At 48.8% G+C, this 22,273-nt stretch overlaps 1 protein-coding gene across 1 annotated transcript in view; it reads right to left on the reverse strand.

Annotated features, from left to right (window-relative positions):
* Positions 1-22,273, reverse strand: part of Nadk2 (NAD kinase 2, mitochondrial) — a 101,610-nt gene that overhangs the window by 61,670 nt on the left and 17,667 nt on the right. The window contains exon 4 of the mRNA XM_055064335.2: positions 306-389. Within this exon, the coding sequence (XP_054920310.1) occupies positions 306-389 (84 nt within the window). The remainder of the gene's footprint in view (positions 1-305; positions 390-22,273) is intronic.

The raw sequence follows: 22,273 nt of genomic DNA on the forward strand, positions 1-22,273 counted from the left end.
GATGGCAATGTGCAATTTCTCGTACTTGGACACCCACGTGTACTGGTGCACATGTGCAGCTCCTCAGCATTTACAGTACAAGACTGAACGTTCTGAAACAAGCAAGGCCACCCTCAGTAGCGGCACTGATGCATGCATGCATACTTACACTGAAAAAAAAAAAAGAAAAAATCAGCTTACCGGCCAAGATTATGCACTTTATCTGGAGGATTGCAAGGTGCAACAAAACAATGAGACAATTTATTTGAAGCAACTATGATAAAAATTTTTAGAAATGTTGAAAATGAGAGCGACAGTATCCTCACTGAAATTTTCCCGTCAGTAGCCGTTTCAGTGCGAGTGGGAAGTTCTCTGTGTAGTGGCCTGGAAGACAGAGGTACCCGACAGACCTGCAAAAGAAATCATTTGCACTTCCAAGGTACATGTTTGGATCTGCATGAAGCAAAACTTTGGAGAAACTTAAATGCTGCAACACTGTTCACCTTCCGCAACATGTTTTGCAGTATTGCTATTGCACATCTAGTCGGCAAACTGGCAAGACACAGAGAACCCCCCCACCCGCTAGCCACGTGGCCAAGGATTGCACTGTTTCATGGCTCATCCCAGTTTTCTTACACAATCTCTGGGATCAGCTCAGCCTCCAAGGTGACTGACCACACAGATGTGCCAAACCTGCGGAACAGCACATGAAGCTTCACTTTAGGAAAGGGATTAACGTATACATATGCGCAACGAATGCACTTATTTCCCAATATACTGAAGCAACATTGGGGGTGCGTTCATTGTGCGGAGTAAATTTCATGGAGACATTTTTGAAGCAGCAAAAATTGAAAATTAAGACAGTAATGATTTAGAACATACATAATCTTTGTAGTAAATATACATGTGTACCATTTGCAAACCGTAACTTCACCCCACATCGGAACCACCAGACCTGCCGTTCAGGTCGCTGGCCGCTTCATCCAGATCATATTTCCACCATAGAATAAAGAACCAACATGTCAGCCGCGCGAAGTCGGTAAAGCCTAGGCCAATCGCATGCGGCGAAACTGAATGCGCGCTCCGAACAGCGATCTCCGAATAGCGATCTCCAATCACGCCCCAGCTCGTCCTCACAGCCACTTCCAGCTGCATCAAAACGGCAAGTTGGGTCAGTTGGTTGGGATTCATAGTGGTTCGTTACAGCGCAATACAAGACAAGGACACAAGAAGGTATAAAAACGACGACATGGCGCTGTGCTGTGAATACACATCAGAATCCATGACAACGAAGTGCCCTTCTTTGTGTGCTACTACCACATGTAAATTCTTTTCACACAGAAAGTTACATAAGGGCCCAAGCACGTCCTTGCCACCCCTCCCTCCTCCCGTCCTAGCAATGGCATCTACACACTCCGAAACACACCTTGAACGTTCGTCCTTTTGGCACACTTTGAGACCAACCTTGCTGTGGCCACCTTCTCAAAGGGGTTCAGGTGAGGTTTGACGCAGTACTTCGGGCCGAGACCCAAAACGCACTTATGTTCTTCCGGTATAGCCATCGTGCTCAGGTTAAGCACATCGCCCTGAACCTGTTGTCCTTTCTTCACCAGGAGCGTAGGTCAAACAGCGCGCCAGAGGAATTCACTGGCAGAATCATCAATGTTGCACCACTGCCCATATTGGCGTGAAGGTGGGAAACTCTCCAGAGGATTCACACATGCGATTCGAAGTAAGTCCTTAAGAGTTCTAACCTGTCGCCAACACTCGGACTTGAGAATTTTGCACAACCTTCTTGAATGTCCAACGGAAGGCTGGAGCCACCCGCACAACTACTGCACGCCTGCATGGCTTCACCGCGCCGTGTCGTCATTTTTATACCTTCTTGTGTCCTTGTCTTGTATTGCGCTGTAACGAACCACTTCCAGCTGTCTGTCGTTATCGCAAGCATCACGTTGAAGCACACACCTGTTTTGATAAGCACACTGTGTGGGTCTCTTTTCTCGACCATCCTGCTCATCGGCAAGTCAAATTTTATTGGTGTCTGATCAGCAGTTTTGTTTTGTGAGCAGATAATTATGTCCTGCAGCAGGTGTATGAAGACTTAAGGCCCATCACACACACCGAAATCCAAGGCAGACAGAAAAGCGAGCCACAGACATGCGAATTCGAGACTACGCCCGACTATGACCACTATGCCGATCAAGTGCCGGCCACCCCTTCTTCACTTAGACTCTCCTGTGCGCTGCACCCGGCCGCGCATCCTGCGCACACGCTCTTTTACGTCAGTGTAGAGTACGTAAACTGCGTTCATTTATTTATTCAGGGTTGGTCAGCCCGAGCAAGATGCTCGGGTATCGGTGCGTCGGCAATCACGAAGCAACTCGTTGGAGGCGACGAAGCACTGGGGTCCGATTTATGCTTTGCCCCGGCCTACAAGCGAGAGGTTTTGTACAAAATTTATTTATTCAGGTTGGTTAGCCCGGACAGGCCGCCATTGGAATCTGAATCTGGCAACGTTTAACGCTATAACGTTATCTAGTGAGGCGAGTCTAGCAGTGCTATTGGAGGAATTAGAGGGCAGTAAATGGGATATAATAGGGCTCAGTGAAGTTAGGAGGACGAAAGAAGCATATACAGTGCTAAAAAGCGGGCACGTCCTGTGCTACTGGGGCTTAGCGGAGAGATGAGAACTAGGAGTTGGATTCCTGATTAATAAGGATATAGCTGGTAACATACAGGAATTCTATAGCATTACCGAGAGGGTGGCAGATCTTGTGAAACTTAATAACAGGTAAAAATTGAAGGTCGTACAGGTCTAGCCCCTACATCCGGTCATGATGACCAGGAGGAAGTCGAAAGCTTCTATGAAGACGTGGAATCGGCGATGGGTAAAGTCAAAACAATATACACTATACTTCATTTATTTATTTATTCAAAATACTCACAGGCTCCAAATAGGAGTATTGTGTGAGGGGGGGATGTACAGAAAATTAAGGATACAAAAAAGTGGCTCATGCATCATTATACAATGGGTAACAGTTTCACAGGACACAAAGAACTAATGAGAAGCATAAAGTTACAAATATAAGGCCAGAAAAATATTGCACAGTATATGCAGTGTTGCACAGTATATGCAGTGTAGATGCACAGTATATGGGTTGGCCCGTCGGTTTTATCTATTATCATAGCGGCAAGCGGGGCGTATATATTGTGTGCGCGTGCTCACAGGTGCGTACGCGATGGGCGAGTTCAATGCCAGGGTAGGCAAGAAGCAGGCTGGAGACAAGTCAGTGGGGGAATATGGCATAGGCTCTAGGAATATCAGGGGAGAGTTATTAGTACTGTTTGCAGAACAGAATAATATGCGGATAATGAATTCCTTCTTTCGCAAGCGGGACTGGCGAAAGTGCACGTGGAGGAGCCCGAATGGCGAGACTAGAAATGAAATAGACTTTATACTCTGCGCTGACCCTGGCATCATACAAGATGTGGACGTGCTCGGCAAGGTGCGCTGCAGTGACCATAGGATGGTAAGAACTCGAATTAGCCTAGACTTGAGGAGGGAACAGAAGAAACTGGTACGTAAGCCGATCAATGAGTTAGCGGTAAAAGCAAAAATGGAGGAATTCCACATCAAGCTACAGAACAGGCATTCGGCCTTAACTCAGGAAGAGGACCTTAGTGTTGAAGATATGAACGACAATCTTATGGACATCATTAAGGAGTGTGCAATAGAAGTCGGTGGTAACTCCATTAGACAGAATGCCAGTAAGCTATCGCAGGAGACGAAAGATCTGATAAAGAAATGCCAATGTATGAAAGCCTCTAACCCTACAGCTAGAATGGAACTGGCAGAATTTTCTAAGTTAATCAACAAGTGTAAGACAGCTGACATAAGGAAGTATAACATGGATAGAATTGAAGATGCTCTCACGAACGGAGGAAGCCTAAAGGCAGTGAAAAAGAAACTAGGAATAGGCAAGAATCAGATGTATGCGTTAAGAGACAAAGCCGGCAATATCGTTACAAATATGGATGAGATAGATGAGATAGTTCAAGTGGCTGAGGAGTTCTATAGAGATTTATACAGTACCAGTGGCACCCACGACGATAATGGAAGAGAGAATAGTCTAGAGGAATTCGAAATCCCACAAGTAACGCTGAAAGAAGTAAAGAAAGCCTTGGGAGCTATGCAAAGGGGGAAGGCAGCTGGGGAGTAACAGCAGATTTGTTGAAGGATGGTGGGCAGATTGTTCTAGAAAAACTGGCCACCCTGTATACGCAATGCCTTATGATCTCGAGCGTACCGGAATCATGGAAGAACGCCAACATAATCCTAATTTATAAGAAAGGGGACGCCAAAGACTCAAAAAATTATAGACTGATCAGCTTACTGTCCATTGCCTACAAACTATTTACTAAGGTAATCGCAAATAGAATCAGGAGCACCTTAGACATCTGTTAACCAAAAGACCAGGCAGGATTCCGTAAAGGCTACTCAACAATAGACCATATTCACATTCTCAATCAGGTGATAGAGAAATGTGCGGAATATAACCAACCCTTATCCATAGCTTTCATTGATTACGAGAAAGCGTTTGATTCAGTCGAAACCTCAGCAGTCATGGATGCATTACGGAATCAGGGTGCAGACGAGCCGTATGTAAAAATACTGAGATATCTATAGCAGCTCCACAATCCACCGTAGTCCTCCATAAAGAAAGCAACAAAATCCCAATAATGAAAGGCGTCAGGAAGGGAGATACAATCTCTCCAATGTTATTCACAGCGTGTTTACAGGAGGTACCCAGACCTGGATTGGGAAGAATTGGGGATAAGAGTTAATGGAGAATAGCTTAGTAACTTGCTATTCGCTGATGATATTTCCTTGCTTAGAAACTCAGGGGACCAATTGCAATGCATGCTCACTGACCTGGAGAGGCAAAGCAGAAGGGTGGGTCCAAAAATTAATCCGCAGAAAACTAAAGTAATGTTTAACAGTCTCGGAAGAGAACAGCAGCTTACGATACGTAGCGAGGCACTGGAAGTGGTAAGGGAATACGTCTACTTAGGGCAGGTAGTGACCGCGGATCCGGATCATGAGACTGAAATAATCAGAAGAATAAGAAAGAGCTGGGCTGGTTTGGCAGGCATTCTCAGATCATGAACAGCAGGTTGCCATTATCCCTCAAGAGAAAAGTGCATAACAGCTGTGTCTTATCAGTACTCACGTACGGGGCAGAAACCTGGAGGCTTACGAAAAGGGTTCTACTTAAATTGAGGACGACGCAACAAGCTATGGAAAGAAGAATGATGAATTCTTCTAGGTGCTGTTAAGGGATAAGAAAAGAGCAGATTGGGTGAGGGAACAAACGCGAGTTAATGACATCTTAGATGAAATCAAGAAAAAGAAATGGGCATGGGCCGCACATGTAATGAGGAAGGAAGATAACCGATGGGTTGGATTCCAAGGGAAGGGAAGTGTAGCAGGGGGCGGCAGAAAGTTAGGTGGGCGGATGAGATTAAGAAGTTTGCAGGGACGACATGGCCACAATTACCGTATTTACTCGCATAATGCTCGCACTCGCGTAATGCTCGCACCCCCCACATTGGCTATCAAAAATTGGAAATTTTTTTCCCCGCATAATCATCGCACCCCCAAAATTACTGCCGCGAGCCGTCTGCTTGTCCTAGCGATCGCCATGGTTGGGCGCGCGTGCTACTAGGCGGCGGTACTGTGGTATCATCCGCTGCCACCGCCGCTACCGCTCATCCACTCACCACCGCTACGCCATTTTGCGAAGGTGTCTCCAGCTCTCCGGTGTCTCGTAGGTCTCGTTTGCCTTGTTCGCGAGTTGCACCGTGCTCTTTGTGCCACTTCGCCATGGGACGCTACGCAAGCTACACAGCGGTTTCTAAGCTAAAAGCTATCGAGTATGCGTTAGAACATGGCAACCGCGCCGCCAGCAGACACTTCGGCGTCAACGAGTTTTGCGTCCGGTATTGGAGACGGCAGCACGACGAACTCAAGACGACTGGTAAGACGCGCCGGGCCTTCCGTGAACCGAAGACTGGGAAATTTCCTGCCGTCGAATCCTCTTTACTGGAATATATCAAGGCTCGATGAGCGGATACAATTGCCGACGAGCGGAGAGTACAATTGCCTGCAGGACGTACGCAACGCGAGTAGTGACGGGGAGGTTGCGCGTGGCAAATAAAGTGCTTTAGCAGCTTGAGCTTACGTTCACCCTGTACTTTCATAACGAAGGTAAGTTACGCTTGAAAGTAATGTTTTCGTTATATTTACAATTGCGGACCTGACAATCCTGATCTTGCACCCATTCATCTTTGCATTTAACACTCCGAAACATTTGCTTGAAAATTTTCCCCGCATAATTATCGCACCCCCAAACTTTGCGTTGATTTTCAGGGAAAAAAAGTGCGAGGATTACGCGAGTAAATACGGTAGTACATGACCGGGGTAGTTGGAGAAGTATGGGAGAGGCCTTTGCCCTGCAGTGGGCGTAACCAGGCTGATGATGATCATGATGATGGTCAGCCCGAGCAAGGCGCTCGGGTATCGGTGCGTTGGCAATCACGAAGCAACTCGTTGAAGGGGGATAACAAAGCATTTAATCATATACAGGACTGATCAAGGACAATAAGGGGACAAAGAATTTAACAGAGGAACGAACAAAATTGGAGAAAAGCACACACAATTCGAAATGCGACCAGAACACACAACAGAGCGCACAACTCTCTTCACCATGCGCTCTGCCTTCTTCGCTCTGGTAACCTGACACAACGGCCAAGCCCCAACTCCGTCGAAGGGGACAGCGAAGCCGCCTTCGAAGAACAGCCGCTTGCGTGGCTCACAAAGCCGACCGTCTCCAGATGCCCTTCGACCCCAGGCGGTCCTCTCAGCGCACTATCGTGGCCTCCTCCCGTAGCTTTTGAATGGGAGGCCCGAAACGCACTCCAAAGAAATATATATAACAAAGTTGGCGCTGGTCTGTGACACTGCTCCCCACTCAAGGATGTTACAACATAATGTTTTACTAGCCACAGGCCAGCGACAAATCACACAATATTAACAACAGGAAGCCTGTGAGCGTCGAACGTCAGAACAGGAATCTACTCTCAAAACTAGTGTAGATTCTACGGACGCACAGGTGAATATGCACACTTCATGGTTGCATTGTCCAAAAAGAAATAGTCCAATCCCAATGGCATGAGGACCTGGACCCAGTCTCATGGGCACTGTCACTTCATGGGCACTGTCAGCTGACGTGCACCCGCTGCACTCCACAGTATTGTCCATACTAAGAAGCATAAGATATCGCACGGCACAAAGACAGCAACCACATCCTATTATATCATAGCTACACAAAGCTAGACCTAATGCCTCCATACATAACACGTGGAAGAACATTATAAAGAACACTGCATGAGATTGTCAGTGGCATGGATACATAGAAGCACTGACATTGAAAAAAAAAAGTGTATCACTATACAGTGATAACAACCTGCCTCGGCGAATTAGTCTATCCGACTCGTACAGTCTGCTCCGACGTTGTCACTGCCCTTGATGTATTCAACCCGAAAGGCATACTCTTGGAGCTTGAGGCTCCAACGAAAGACCCTGTTGTTCCCTGACTTGGTCTCATGAATAAACCTTAGTGGCTGATGGTCGCACTGAATGAGAAATCTCCTTCCATACAAGAAAACTCGGAATTTCTCAATTCCCCCCACAAGAGCCAGTGCCTACTTTTCCACAGTTGAGTAGGCTACCTTCCGCGGTAGCAGTTTGCTGCTCGCGTAAGGTACTGGGTGGAGCTCTTGATCATGCTCTTGAAGTAGGACGGCTTCGAGCCCCTGGTCTGAAGCATCAGTCCTCAGATTGAACTGCCTCTCAAAATCTGGAAGCTTGAGAATGGGGGCCATTGTCAATAAGCATTTTAGCTTGACAAATGCTTCTTCCTTGTCGGAGCTCCAGTTAACAGCTGTGGGCTGGCCCTTTCGGGTCAGGTCAAACAGCGGACATGTCAAAGTTGCATACCCCGGAATAAAATCTCGATAATATCCAGTTAGCCCAAGGAACGAACGGACCTGTTTTGTCTCTGAACGTGGGGCGTTTTAGATTTTCTCGAGGGTGGCAGTAAGGGGTGACATTTATCCCGCCTTGATCTGGTGGCCTAGAAAAGAGACTTCGCTCACTCCAATCTCACATTTAACAGGTTTAACGGTCAACCCTGCCTCCATGATCTGCTTAAACACCTCGCAAAGCACCTCGCACTGCTTTTCCCATGTCGTGCTCGCGATGAGGACGTCATTGTAGTAGTATGCGACGTCCGCTAATCCTGAAAGGACGCTGCGCATCAACTTAGTGAAGATCACAGGGGCGGTCTTTGTGCCAAATGGCATGTAGCAGAACTAGAAATGTCCGTTACCGGAGGTGAAAGCTGTCTTTGCTTTCGAGTCAGCCAACAGAGGGACTTGCCAATACCTTTTGGCAAAGTCTAACTTAGAAAAAAAATGTTTGCACCTTACAGTAGCAAGCAGCTTGTCGGAGCGAGGAACGGGCTCAGCGACATCTACCAAAGCCTGATTCAGCCGTCGGAAGTCGATGCATAGTTGGTGCATTCCATCAGGCTTTTGAACCGCTACTACTCGAGAGTTATATGCAGACTCAGACTGCTCAATGATTCTAAGCTGTAGCATGCTGGAAACCTCCTTCTCTATGACTTTTCTGATTGCGAAGGGCAGAGGATACTGTTTGACGTTTACAGGTTGCTCGGTCCACACTTCGAGCTTGCATTCGGCTAGCTTGGTTCAACCTGGACGATGTGAGAATATTTTCCCAAACTCTTGAAGAAGCTGCCGGGCCTTTGTTTCTTGGTCAGCTGTCTCCAATGCTGATGTCGTGAAAGGTCTGCGACTGATAGTCCTGAGGCACTTCGATTTCACTTGTATCTGCTTCCTCAGTGGACACCACAGCGCCCACTGTGGCCATGCTCGGGTTCTCCTCTTGACAATGATACTGTTTAAAGGGATACAGAATAAAAATAGAAGAATATAGAGAAAGCCCCACAATTGCATTCCTAAGACACGATTGCTATAGTATATAGTCATTATTCGGGTTACTTTTGAGCGGATGGCTTTATTTTTGACGCTCTATGAGCGGCCACTGCGTCACTTGCAAAGCGCTCCCGACAACAAGCCGGCGGATCTGACGTCACACCTACCCTCAGCAGCTGCGGGGCGAACTGACCGGCTGCGCAGTTTTGTTTTCCTCGCGCTGCGCAGTGCAAAATGCAAAGTTCTAGTGAGAGTGATAGCATGAGCGGAGATTATGACTCCGACATGGATGAGCGGCCTACTGAACGACCACGAACGATAAAGGCGTATGCCTATGATCCGTCGTCGTCGTCCAGCGAAATTGATAACCCACCGCAGCAGTCCCCCTCCGCGGTGCCGAGGGAGTCTGGACCAGCAAAGTGGTGTTTACGCTGTACATTCCATGTACACGCGTTCGCCTCGAGAGATCAGGGGCGGCATCATAAGTGGAAATCAGATATAAACGCGGTTCCTGCGGCTCGGATTGCCAGCTCGCACCTGTCACGAATGAGTTAGCGAGACGAGAGGCGCACGCCTCATTCACAGTGTTGCATCCGTGACGGTGCGCCCAGCGTGATTCACTCAAGCAAACGCTTTGCCATGTTTGGTTTCAACAGAGCGAGGACGCTTATGCCTCAGGTTATGCAATGTCAGGTAACGTAAGAAAATTACTCTGCGTTCTGCGCAAAGCGGCTTGCTCCGCCCGCTTGGTTGTATATGTTATGGGTAGCTGCTAGCGCGTAAAACATGAAAGCTACCAATGCACAATACAGGTGCCGTGTGTACATACTGTACAAAAAAAAAGACGTAGAAATCGTTGAAGATATTGACGCGTGCAGACCTCCGTATACCTACGCCATCGGTGCAGGTATGGCCGGCGGCGTGAGCATAACAGTCGGCTGCCTACTCTCGCGCGGCAGGTGCTTGATGCGCGCAATTAGCTGTTATTGTGAATAGATGCGATGAAGCAACGGCTGAGGATTGAAACCAGGCATGTGCAGTGACTGAAATGCACCTCTGTATGCAGGGAGCGTCTTGTTATTCATGGAGTGAACGAGTACATGCGCAGCGGCTTCAGCGTCCCGTTGTTTCATCGCAGCCGAGCACTCCTTCCCTTGGTGCAAACGAGATGGCGCCACCAGTCTCATGTTGGCAAATTTTTTTTCGTCAGTCATCGCTTCAGACGATGCGGATTTCGATTCATTCTGGCAGAATTGGCCAAACATCTGCCCAGAACGTCGTACAAACGACAAATTACGGTCAAACGGCACCTGTGTGCAAAACTACAGCATGAACAAGCCAGCGGTTCACGGGAGAAGCATTCATGAGAGGTACGCGAGAAAAAAACTACCGCTGCCTGCCGTTTTCACATGCCCACAGCAGACCCTCGGCATTCTACGGCGTTGACACGGCTGCTCCACACATCAAACCACATATCCACGAGATTAAAGATGAGGTTTTCGAACAGCTCACACGAGGAAGCGGCGCGAGTAGGACGGTCGAACAAAGAAAGCGCGTTGCTGCAAACGTCAACTCGCCCCTTCGCGCGCTCAGTGTGGACGATCGCTCGCAATGGGCCTCGAGGTGGCTAAGCGTGACGTGATATCCGGTTTTGCCGGAGCTTTCGGAGGAGGCCGGTAGGTGCTGTGATTTGAGAAATATTCACTAAAATAATTACTTTTCGCTCACTTCTCCTCAGAAAGAGTGTTGTTTTGGTTGCTCTCGGTGTGACAGGTATCACTGGAGACAGAAACCTCGGCGACAAATTTTTTATTCACTATCCCTTTAAGCATATTTATATGCAAAAACTTGGTGGTGTGCCCGAGATCAACTTCATAGTCAACGTCTCCCTTTCGACCCAAAATGTTATAAGGGCCCTTCCATTGCGTTAACAGTTTGTTGTTTTCAGTCGGCAAGAGGATTAGACCCTGATCACCAGGCTTCAGCAATCACTTTCTGCTCTTCTAAGGTGTAGTAGCGGCTATACCGCTTTCCTACCCGCTGCAGCTCTTCATGCGCCAGTTTGCAGGTGTTTTCCTGCCTCTCACAAAGTGTCAGGACGTACTCGTAGGTAGAGTCACTGGAAAAAATTTCAGAGTACCGCATTCGTTTTCCCCGCGCCGCCGGCGCGTTCATTGGCCCAACCGTGCCACGTGACCTCTGGGGCGCCATACACCTTCCAAGCGCCGGGCGGGCCGGCTGAGTTAGAGCGCAGGCAGCGCAGGTTCCCTACGTTTTTTTGTGTTCCGATTGTCGCGCTCGCATTTGGTTGCAAGGAAATCGTGCCTGGCTGCTGCGCCTTCGGATGCAGCAACCGAACTGAGTCTGGAAAGACTTTTTTTCTAGATTCTGGCCGGGAAAAATGACCGAGAGCGTCGTTCTGCGTGGTGACACAGAACCGGCCGGGAGAATTTCAAGCCTACAACAAACACCCGCGTGTGCGAGGTATAAGTATACCTTGCTTGTGCTTTTCGGCACTGTTTTAGAAGATACTTAAGCGAAGTGCACGCGGTGTTAGCGATGCTACGAAAATAGGAGTTCATTGTAGGGATCGTTCATGTATTGCACGCTTGACGCGGGTACACGTGTACGCGTTTGTTGCTCAACACACGCGGTTATTCCGTGCTCGTGGCACGCGAAGGCACACTTGTCGCGCGAGAATTCCACGTCCTCACGTGCACCAGGTACTCGCATGATTTCTCCGCGCGCTCTCGCCTCGAGTCACTCGACCCATATCGCACTTGTTTTTCGCAGATCGTGACGACCGCAGTCAATAAGAGGCCCATGATACTTCCTTTTTTCCACTTATCCTTTGCTCATTTATACATACGCATTTCGAGCTTGAGACCAATGGCCAGGTGGTATTCACAACACATGCTTCAAATTTTGAGCTTGTAAGCCGAGCACATGCAATAACTCAAGTCAGCATACATATTATGTTTTATGTTGAAATGCTACGGTACATGCCCAAATACTGTTGTGCTTGATGCATAACAAGAAATACAAAACAACAGAACACCCAGTAGCTTTAGTTTCACTCTGTCACTATGCATGTTACATAAACCGCTCTGAAAGCACAAGAATTTTATACATCGCCTATGTAATTTAGAAAAAAAAAGTGCTGCGTCACCAGCCGGCGTTCCTGCTTTTTTTTTTTACACAGGCAGCATATCTTGGCAGTCTAAGAAAACAGTCATAAATAAGTTAAGAGTAGCCGCTCATGGACGCACTAGACAGCCGCGTTCATAAATTGCAATGTAGCAAACTCTCGCGCATTATCAGTGTACAGAAGTACATATACGTTGCTGTAATAACGCAAATGGCTCATATTGGCCTTCCACAAGATTTAGTGCGCAAAATGGTAATCGAAGTTGGTTTTTACGCCTGCTGCGCACAGATCGTCTTATGATAACGGCCAAACACCGGTGCGCACACGGCAGTCGCAGTGTGTCGTGCGTATACGGCGGACGAAGTCGCCGGGCAAAGTCGAGAACGCGCGGTATCCGATTACAAACTAAATAAATGTATCCGATTTAGCTTGTGCAATTATACAATGAACGTACGTGCCGATGACACTGTCAGGTGTTAGTTTCGTCCTGCTTGGAAACATTCAATAGAAGCCGACGGCGGTCCACGATGTTCATGCCCAAAAGCACAAGCTTGCCTCATTCCGGCTCGAAGTGACGAAATGTTTCCTACGTAGCTCGCTCCGCGGAAGGGAAAAAAAAAAAAAAAACGCGTGCATAAGCTCCCGATAGCAGCGCTAAGCTGCTGCCCACAATCATAGCACAGTTCCAGCAGTAAACACGATCGGAGTGCAAAACATCCGCCGGCTGCATTACTTCGCACAAAATAACGTTTTCTTTTCGTTCTTGGCAACCATTATCTCCGGGCACAAAGTATTTGTGCTTCATTAAACACTCAACCCGATGTGTCACTGAATATCAAGCTCTTCCAACACGGCGGCCTCCACGCGACGCAGTCGGCTTGGAAGGTATATGGCGGTGGCCGCTCAGTGTTGCCAGTCAAATCCCGACCTTTGCGGTACTCTGAAATTTTTTCCAGTGACTCTACTCGTAGGTGGTCCTTAGTTCATCCGGAATGGCATCATTTGTCCATAGCTCCCGCAGTGCCGCACGTGGCCCTCTTACGCTCCGCCTGTAAAGGAGCTCAAACGGGGAAAACTGGAGGCTGTCTTGTGGAACCTCTCGATGCGCGAAAAGCAGCGGAGCGAGATAACGGTCCCAGTCCCTTGGTCTCTCTTGACATATCTGTTTTAGCATCTGTTTGAGTGTCCTGTTAAAATGCTCCACCAAACCATCTACCATCGGATGGTAAGGGGTCGCATGGAGCTGTTTTATAGACAGCAGTCGGCTCACTTCTTTCATCACGTCCAAGGTGAAGTTCGTCCCTAAGTCACTCAATACCTCTCTTGGGACTCCCACACGTGAAAACATCTTGATGAGGGCCTCAGCAACGCGCTCCGTTTCAACGCTGGGGAGCGCAACCGCATCAGGCTATCAAGTGGAGTAAGCCACCATTGTTAACATGTATAGATTTCCCTGAGCCGACTTTAGGTTCAGTGGGCCCACAAGATCAACAGCCACCCTCTGAAAGGACGTCTCAATAACTGGCACTTTCTGACAAGGGGCGCCTTCCGTGTGTGGCTCCTAGGAGTGGTACGCTGGCACGAGTCGCACCACGCGACAAAACTTTTCGGGTCGGCCTGCAGTCCCGGCCAGAAAAACTCTGTACTTTGAGCACAGTTTTCTTGGTGCCCTGGTGTACCCACATGACACCGTCACGGGCGAGTTCGAGCACAGCTGTCCAAAATTTCTTTGGCACGGCTACCCGCACATGTTCTCCGCCAAACCTGGAAGTGAACTTGCGTTGGAGAACTTCTCGCAGAGAGAATCGGTGACTGTCTCCCTTTTTGCTGCGCACCACCTGACCTAGTCGACCAAAGCGTGCCCGCAGTGTTGACTAGGTCTTCCCGGCTTACGTTATCTGAATTCGCCGACAACCTAAGGCCCCTTAATGGTCTTTTCTCACGGACTTGAAGTCTCGTCACTACGGCGTTTGCCTGGTCACCATCCGGGTTTCCAGCAATGTCGCACTCCTGCTCAGCGCTAATACTCCTTGAGAGTTGTACTTCTTTCGAGGAGGGCACAGTCACGGCCATCGTCTCCAATCTCCAGACGGGATCCGGATCGGCGGCACTTCTAACTCCTTCAACGTTGCCGAGTACCAGGTCATAAAGGGAATCCTTCATACACTTTGCTCGAAGGCGCCCCTTGATATAAGGTGTTCCACGCTGACCCAAGCCTCTGGAAGCAGGAGAACTGACCGATCGTGGAGGTACATGGGAGAGCTGGATCCTGTGAGATCACCATCCTTGACTAGACTCCTCCTTACTATCAGTGTTGCACCCAGTGTCTCTAAGCACACGAACCCTTTGGTTGCCAACCACCCCGGTGACCATGAGAAGTTTCTCATTGACATTTATGGGCTTATCTATCAGGCCCGTGCCAACGACCGGGACCTTCTCCCTATTTTTCAGCTCAATGTATTCGTTCTCAATACACAACTACCCTGATTTTTCTGCCGTGCCTTTCGGCATGTTTGGGCTCTTCTGCCAACACTTCCAACTAGTGTGGCCGCTTTTGCTACATTTGGAACATTTCAGAGGTTGGTTGTTGCCCTCCGCTCTGCCCCTGCGACAGTTTTCGGCTGGATGGCTGGTACGAGAGCAAAGGAAGCTTTTCAGCACTTCCCGATTCCTCGCCTTCACAGCTGACTTACTTTCTCCTTTCATTTCAGCTTTTTGTTCCGCATCTGTTGTAGCTGACTGCTCTTTCTTTGCAGCTGGATGTCTTGCGAAATTCAGCCATCTATGCGCGTCCACGTAATGCTCCGCTCTTTTTATAATTTCTTGAAGAGTAGCATCTTTTTCTCTTTTAGGAAGAGTTCTAGTGATTGACGTAGTAGTTCTGCGGAAACCCGCAAGGTGGAGAGAAGTAATGAATAAAGGGAAAATCAGACATCCACCCGTTCGTAGCAATTGCTACAAAGGAAACCCATACGGGTTCCTCGAAAGGAAAGCCTCATAGTTGAAGAAAAATTCGTCCTGGTCCGGGACTCGAACCCAGCACCACCGCCTTTCCGGGGCAGCCGCTCTACCATCTGAGCTAACCAGGCGGCTAGCAGATGGCAGGGCGAAGTCGAATTTGTCGACAACACGAAGCAAGGCAAGTGTTCGACGTAGTAGTTTTGCGGAAGCCCGGAAACCCACCTTGCCCGTCCAGGACCAGGAAGAATTTTTCTTCAACTATGAGGCTTTCCTTTCGAGGAACCCGTATGGGTTTCCTTTGTAGCAATTGCTACAAACGGGTGGATGTCTCATTTTCCCTTTATTCAGTTCTAGTGATGCCACGCAGCTTGAAATAAACTGGTCCTTCACCATCAGCTTGAACAGATCCTTGTATTCCTTCTTGGTGTTGGACAGCTCGACCCACCGCTCAAGGAAATTTGTGAGCCGAGTAACAAACTGGGAGCATGTTTCCCCGTTCATAGGGGATGCACCCTTAAACTTTTCTCTAAACCCTTCCTCGGTCATTCTAAAGCGTAGCATCAATGCTTGCTTTAACTTTTCATAATCCGTGCAATCTGGCGCGGACATCCTACTGAAAACGCTCAGTGCCTCACCACTCAAACACAAGCTCAATGCAGTGGACCACTGGTCTCGTGGCCAACCTTGGCCTTGAGCCACGTGCTCAAAACGCATCAAATACGCGTCGAGGTCATCGCGTTGTTCAGCACAGGCATAACTTTGTGCGGGTCCACTTTGTTTCCCTGCATCGCCCCCTCTCTTCCGACCCAGACTTAGAGTCCGTTTCCGAGGGACTGCCGGGTTGCTGCCTCAGCAACAAGACCTTTTCTTTTTCAAGCAGAGCCATTCTTAAGGTGGACTCTTCTCTTTCCCTCTCAAGCTTTAATTTGGACTCCTCCTCATTCAGTCTTTTCGCGTTCAGCTTCTTCCCTGTGCCAAGTGCGTTCTGCATTGCGCTCTTCTCGACGTCTAGCTCTCTTCTGCTCTATCCATGAAAACAATTCCTTACCTTCAAAGCCAAAGCTCCGTCCCTGATCAATGAGTTTATCAAACTCGGCCTCTGTCATCGTGCTCAAAGAAACAGTGGACTTCTTCCCACTAGCACGATCCTTCAAACAAGTTCCTTCGGATCCTCAGCACCGACACGTGGCTGACCAGGTCCTGTCGTGGACGCCAATTATTGTAACAAAAATATTACTCGCTCGCCGATCCGGCTGCCAGGCGTAAGCCGACGGAGCACAGGGGTCTGCTTTACGCTTCGCCCCGGTCTACAAGCGAGAGGTTTTGTACAACATTTATTTATTCAGGGTTGGTCAGCCCGAGCAAGGCGCTCAGTTATCGATGCGTCGGCAATCACAAAGCAACTCCTTGAAGGGGGATAACAAAGCATTTAATCATATACAGGACTGATCAAGGACAATGAGGGAACAAAGAATTTAACAGAGGAACAAACAAAATTGGAGAAAAGCACACACAATTTGAAACGCGACCAGAACACACAATAATCAGGCAGGGTTACAACAAAAGCAAATAAATGAGTTTAGAGGCACATGAGTCATTGAGAATTAACAGAAAAAGGAGGACAATCCGGCGGACAGACCATATCGGAGCACAGGCGAAGAACTGGGAAGGCTTGGGTGGCAGTCGTCGCGGCGATGGCTCGAAGGTGGCGGGCCCAGTGCTATGAAGCGCGCGCGTCGCCGGCAGGAATTCGGCACCGCACGCTGCAAAGACTCACGCAACCTTCTTCGCTGCCTGCTTCCAACCGACTGTGTCCCTTCTCGTGGAACTGCTAACAAGCCGGTGGAAGACGCTGGTCAAAGACAGTGCTGTGCCCAGCGGTTATTTACGAGCGTTCTTTTCGGTGCCATCGAATAGAGCATGCGCTCTGTCAATTTGTGGCCCGGCTGTCCCTGCAATCCCGAACAGCGGAAGTGACCGAACAGTGGACACGGAGCGCAAAACTCTCTTCACCGTGTGCTCTGCCTGCTCCGCTCTGGTAACCTGACACCATGGCCAAGCCCCGATTCCGCCGAAGGGGACAGCGAAGCCGCCTTCGAAGAACAGCCGCTTGCACGGCTCACAAAGCCGAGCGTCTCCAGATGCCCTCTGACCCCGGGCAGTCCTCTCAGCCCTCTGTTGCGGCCTCCTCCCGTAGCTTCTGAACGGGGGGCCCAAAACAACGCACTCTAAAGAAAGATATATAACAAGGTTGGCGCTGGTCTGTGACAGTGTTCATTACACGAGTAAATACGGTATGTGCTTGAAGTAATATATCTGCTGCAGTGAGGATATTTTGAGTTTGTTGATAGTGATAGTTTCGAGTTTGTTTGATAGTGAGTTTGTTGTTTCATTGCGTAATTCTATAGAGAACAGAGCCGGTCACCAACACATTTATATGGGTAGTATGCATGGCTATATTGCTGGTCGGAATCGGTTGGCGCAGGACAGGGGGTAATCGGAGAACACAGGGAGAGGCCTTTGTCCTGCAGTGGACACAAAATAGGCTGATGATGATACTTATGATGATGATGATATTGCTACGAAACGGAGCATTGCTCATTGACCAAAAGCAGGTTCATGTTTGAAAAGACTACAAGGATGTCGCCTCCACCAGGATGTAGATTGCTTGCCCCGGTATTTTGTTGACAACCCTCAGAATGCTGATGAGCCCACCACCTATTCTATTTCTTCTGCATCAGACTCGATTCACATTGGTGAAGAACAGAACCCATTGTTGTCGCGAACCCTTTTTTGTGAGAAATTATCAATCGCCTGGAATCATCGCTTAAGGGGGGATGAGGGGATCGGAACTAACTTTTTCATTTTTTATCTTAGAGTGATGAAATTTGGCATACAGGTTCGAAATAGCATCAAACAGACAGCTGCAAAGTTTCACAATCATATCTTCAGTAGTTTTTATTTTATCATTATTTATATATTGCTCACATGTTGCTTGCTCGTGGAAAGCCTAGCGTGACAGCAAAATGGGTTATGGGTCTGTAAATGTTTTTAATAGTTACTAAGAAGTATAGTCTAAGTCAAGATTCTCTTAATTTCTTTTTAAATTTCTCTGCTCTTCTTCTAAACGATATAGTATGCACCTTCTCTTTATGTTTAGAATGTATCATGCTCCAATTATTGTGTAATAAAAAAATGGTGAGCCTAAATGGTAAATCTGAGACTGTCTTGACATAAGGCACACTTCACCAATTGCAGCAAAACAAACAGGATTAAAATCCGTGCTCCCATTGCCGTGCTATGCTTTCCACGAGCGAGGTGATAAGCTCAAAACAAACTTTTGAGAAAACAAGCCTCAAAGTTCCATACTGGCACACACTGTCTAGAATGCTCCTGCATTGTAGAATTTGGTGTCCTTGGCAGCAGGTGACTTCTTAGCCCTCTGTCCTTTCAGGAGATGGACTTTGTGTGCCTTCTTCATTCGCTGGGAGTCTTTCTCGACAGCCCGCTGAAGAGAGAGGGCACCAGGGCGCAGGCCCAATGTTGTGCACAGGTCTGAATAAGCTTTCAGACTGCCCGAGTTGTACTTTGAAATTGCCTCGTGCACTGCTGTTTCCACAGCAAACAGTGAGGCATGCTGGTCTTTTGATACTAGTGACCATATCACTGAATGGAGACTCTCAGCCGCGTTTTGAGTTTTGCCTCCTCTGCACCGGGCCAGCAACTGAGGGTCTGAGAGGCGCTGGTACACAGGCAGGAGTGCTTCAGCAACTTTAGCTGAAAGCTTGTACTTGTGAGCTGGTGCTGGCTGCCCTTCTGCCTCAGCTGACCGGTGGTTGCACCAGCTAAGGGGGCCAGGGGGACACAGCTCATGATGGGGCTCATCATCTGTTGATGTGATGTGGTAGTACGTTGCCATTACTGCCCTTTGCATTTCCTCGACTTCCGAGTGGTTCCGCAGAGCAAGGCCATAGTAGTTTGTCAGTTTTTTGATGAGCTGCTGTGTCAGGCCCCCCTTTCCACCTAGTGGCTCTCCTTTCTTTGCCTTGGCCACCAAAGAGCGAAGTGCAGCCCCCATTCGTTTTTTAACATGATTTATGCAGTCCTCTTTAGATAGCTGCACAAAACCATAAACTTCTTCATCACATAGAGTGCGAAACATGCGGCTGTCCCCGTCACAAACTATGTTTGTGTAACGTAGATCATTTCTGCTCAAGGAGCGCCTGAAGAGCTGTAGTGCAGCCTCAACCTCCATTCTTCCAGAATTCACATCAGTGTTTTTCTGGCACTGGTGTTGCTGCTTCCATTCAGCATAGTTGGGGTCACTTTCTGCTGGCTGTCGGCTGCACCCAAGGCAGAAGTTGGACAGAACTATGCAGTCCAACACAAGCCCTGTATGGAAATCAATTATACAGCCTACGCCGGTATGGGAGCTGTGGCCGCGTGTCAACCATGTGCCATCATACACTACTGTAATGTTCTTTGAAAATGTTGTCTCCATTTCAGTGTACACCTTTTTCACTGCCTCTACAGCATCTGTGAAGATGTTGTGTGCAGCTGCCGCTGCGGCAGGCTTGAAAGTCTTTTTGAGGTGCCCATCATATGTTTTGTGGTGTAACCCACGATGCGAGACATTCATGGTGGCCCAGAAGTCATTAAGAGCAGTTGGTCCTTTCCCAATGCTCTTTATTGCTTGCATAGCTCTGATGTTGACCTCGAAAGCTCTAGAGCCGCTCTTCCTTTGTGAGGACCACTCAGACTGTAGGGTACTACCACAGGAAATGCATGAAAGTACCATCTTCACAGCTAGTCCCAGTTCAGTCTCGCGGTGCACTGCTAGGCCGGGCTGCTGACAAGTTGGGCAAAGCGGGGAACCAATCAGCGAGTTCAAAGCAGCAACTTGAACAAGCATAAACTCCTCTTCTGGAGGTGCGGGAATGGCATTTTCCTGTGAGCCAGTCAGCCCGAACTTGCGCTCCGTTGCTGAAACCGCGCGAAGCGATTCGCGAACTCTCGACGCTTGCAGTTCTGCAGTTTCCGCGGACACAAATCGTGTTTCCAGGTGAGCTTGAATAGTGCGACGTTCACTGGGCGAACAGTCAACACTGCGATGAGCGGCAAGGTCGGCCGCCGGCGCATCCGCGGCAGCGAGCGTGCGCCCGCGTTGCAGCTCCGTCGAAGCGCCGGAACTCGTCGATGGCATGGGACTGCCTTCACTGGCGGTTGTTGGCTGCGGAGACATCTCGGCGTTGAACGACACACCGCGGAAGCGCGTCTCCGATGCTCTGCAGTCGGGCGGCGATGACCGCTGCAAGCTCACTCCGTAATCTGTGCTGGACGAACTTGCGACGGGACACTCGCGTACGGCGAGACTCACTGGCATGTCGATCGTCACCGGTGAAGTAACACTGCGCCCGCGCTTCGACGGCAAAAGATCATGGTTCGTCTCACTATCGCTGGCTGGTGCTCGACTCGGCGCAAGATCCCGCAGCACGTTGGGCGAGAGATCGCACAGCACGTTGGGCGCGTACTCCGCCGATTCTGAACGGACGCTCGGCTCGGCCGAACCACCTGCTGACAATCGCCGCTTCTTCCTTGCTGTGACGGGCTTGCGTTTCCGCTTCCCGTAGGCATGCTTCGTCCGGTACTTCTTTTCGAACGTGCGCGGATCCATTGCACGTGGCCGACGTCCTCGAAACACAAGAGAAGGAAAGTCCAGAAAGGCTTCCCAGCAGCGGACAAAAGCAGACGCTCCTTGCGCTCCTTGCCTCGGCCGCCATTATGGCGCGGCGTCGACCAATGAGGAGGCGCCTTACAACGAGCCGCGGCGCAGAGCCAATCGGGGCGCGGCAGCCATTGGCTGCTCCGTGCTGCCACTCTCCTGTTTTTCTTTTTTTGTGCGCTTGCTGGCTGGCAGGGAAGGAAGGGAAGGGCTGGGACAAAGAGTCAAAGAGTCGGGCTTTCCAACGATACCAAAATGGCGGCGCTCCGTGGCGGGAAAGCCGAGCAGTCGCGCGTTGAACTTCGCGGCTTTTTCGCGATTTCGGGCGGATTTGTGGACGCCGGCACCGACAAATATATTTATTTTAAGTGCTTAGAGTTTGTTTTTCGGTGAAATATTTCAGTACAAGATAGAAATGATGCTGTAGATTCTGAAAAGCGTACTTTTCAAAAATCGATTTTTTTCGCGAAAATCGCGATCTGATCCCCGCTTCCCCCCTTAATGATGCATCTGTCTGCAAATTTGTGCTTCAGGAAAGTATCCTACACCACTGCAATAACCTAAATGACAGACCGGACCTTCTTATCCTCCCTAGAAACTTACGCCAGAGTGGCCTCACCAAAGTTCATGATTCACTCACTGTTGGACATCTCCACATATCTGACCCTTATAAGCATGTCTGTTGTAGTTTCTTTTGGACAGGCCTAGCACGCTCTGTCCGCCATTATGTAGCCACTTGCGCATCATGCCTACGTTGCAAAACGCCCTGCTGCTGCCTACTGTTCACCTTCAGTCAATCAACATGCCCACAGAACCATTCTTTCACATTGGACAAGAGGTTCCCGTCCTTTCTCCCATATACACCTTGGGAAACAAATGGATAGCTGTGGCTACACAAATTCCCAAGCCCTGTAACAGAGTTGCACGAATGATATCATGAACTTCCTTTTACGCAACATTAGAGAGTTTTAGCGTGTCTGGTAATCCGGTAAATGCAAGTGGACTGGCCATTTTACTGGATGAGCGGAGCTGCAAACGCGAATGGTCAGCATGGTGCAGCCATCTGGTGGTGCAGAGCTCAACCAGACAAACACAGAACTAACATTACAGTAGCCAAGTGCATTCTACTTTGCTGTTGATGTAAATTTTCGGCAGCAGCACGATTATGCAGCGGGGGCACACCCACAAGCACCTGTCATTTCCTGTCGCAACACAATTACTGAGATACAGTCGACTCTCGTTACAATGGACCCTGATAGTCCAACAAAATACGTCCATTTTATTCGAAGTCCAATATTCGAGACACCTCAATTCCGAAACTTTCGTCGCAATGTCTAACAACTTTATTGCAAACAGTGAGTGGCGAACATTCAAAGTAATAA

The sequence above is a fragment of the Dermacentor andersoni genome, chromosome 11, assembly GCF_023375885.2.
Source record: "Dermacentor andersoni chromosome 11, qqDerAnde1_hic_scaffold, whole genome shotgun sequence".
NCBI classification, from domain to species: Eukaryota; Metazoa; Arthropoda; class Arachnida; order Ixodida; family Ixodidae; genus Dermacentor; species Dermacentor andersoni.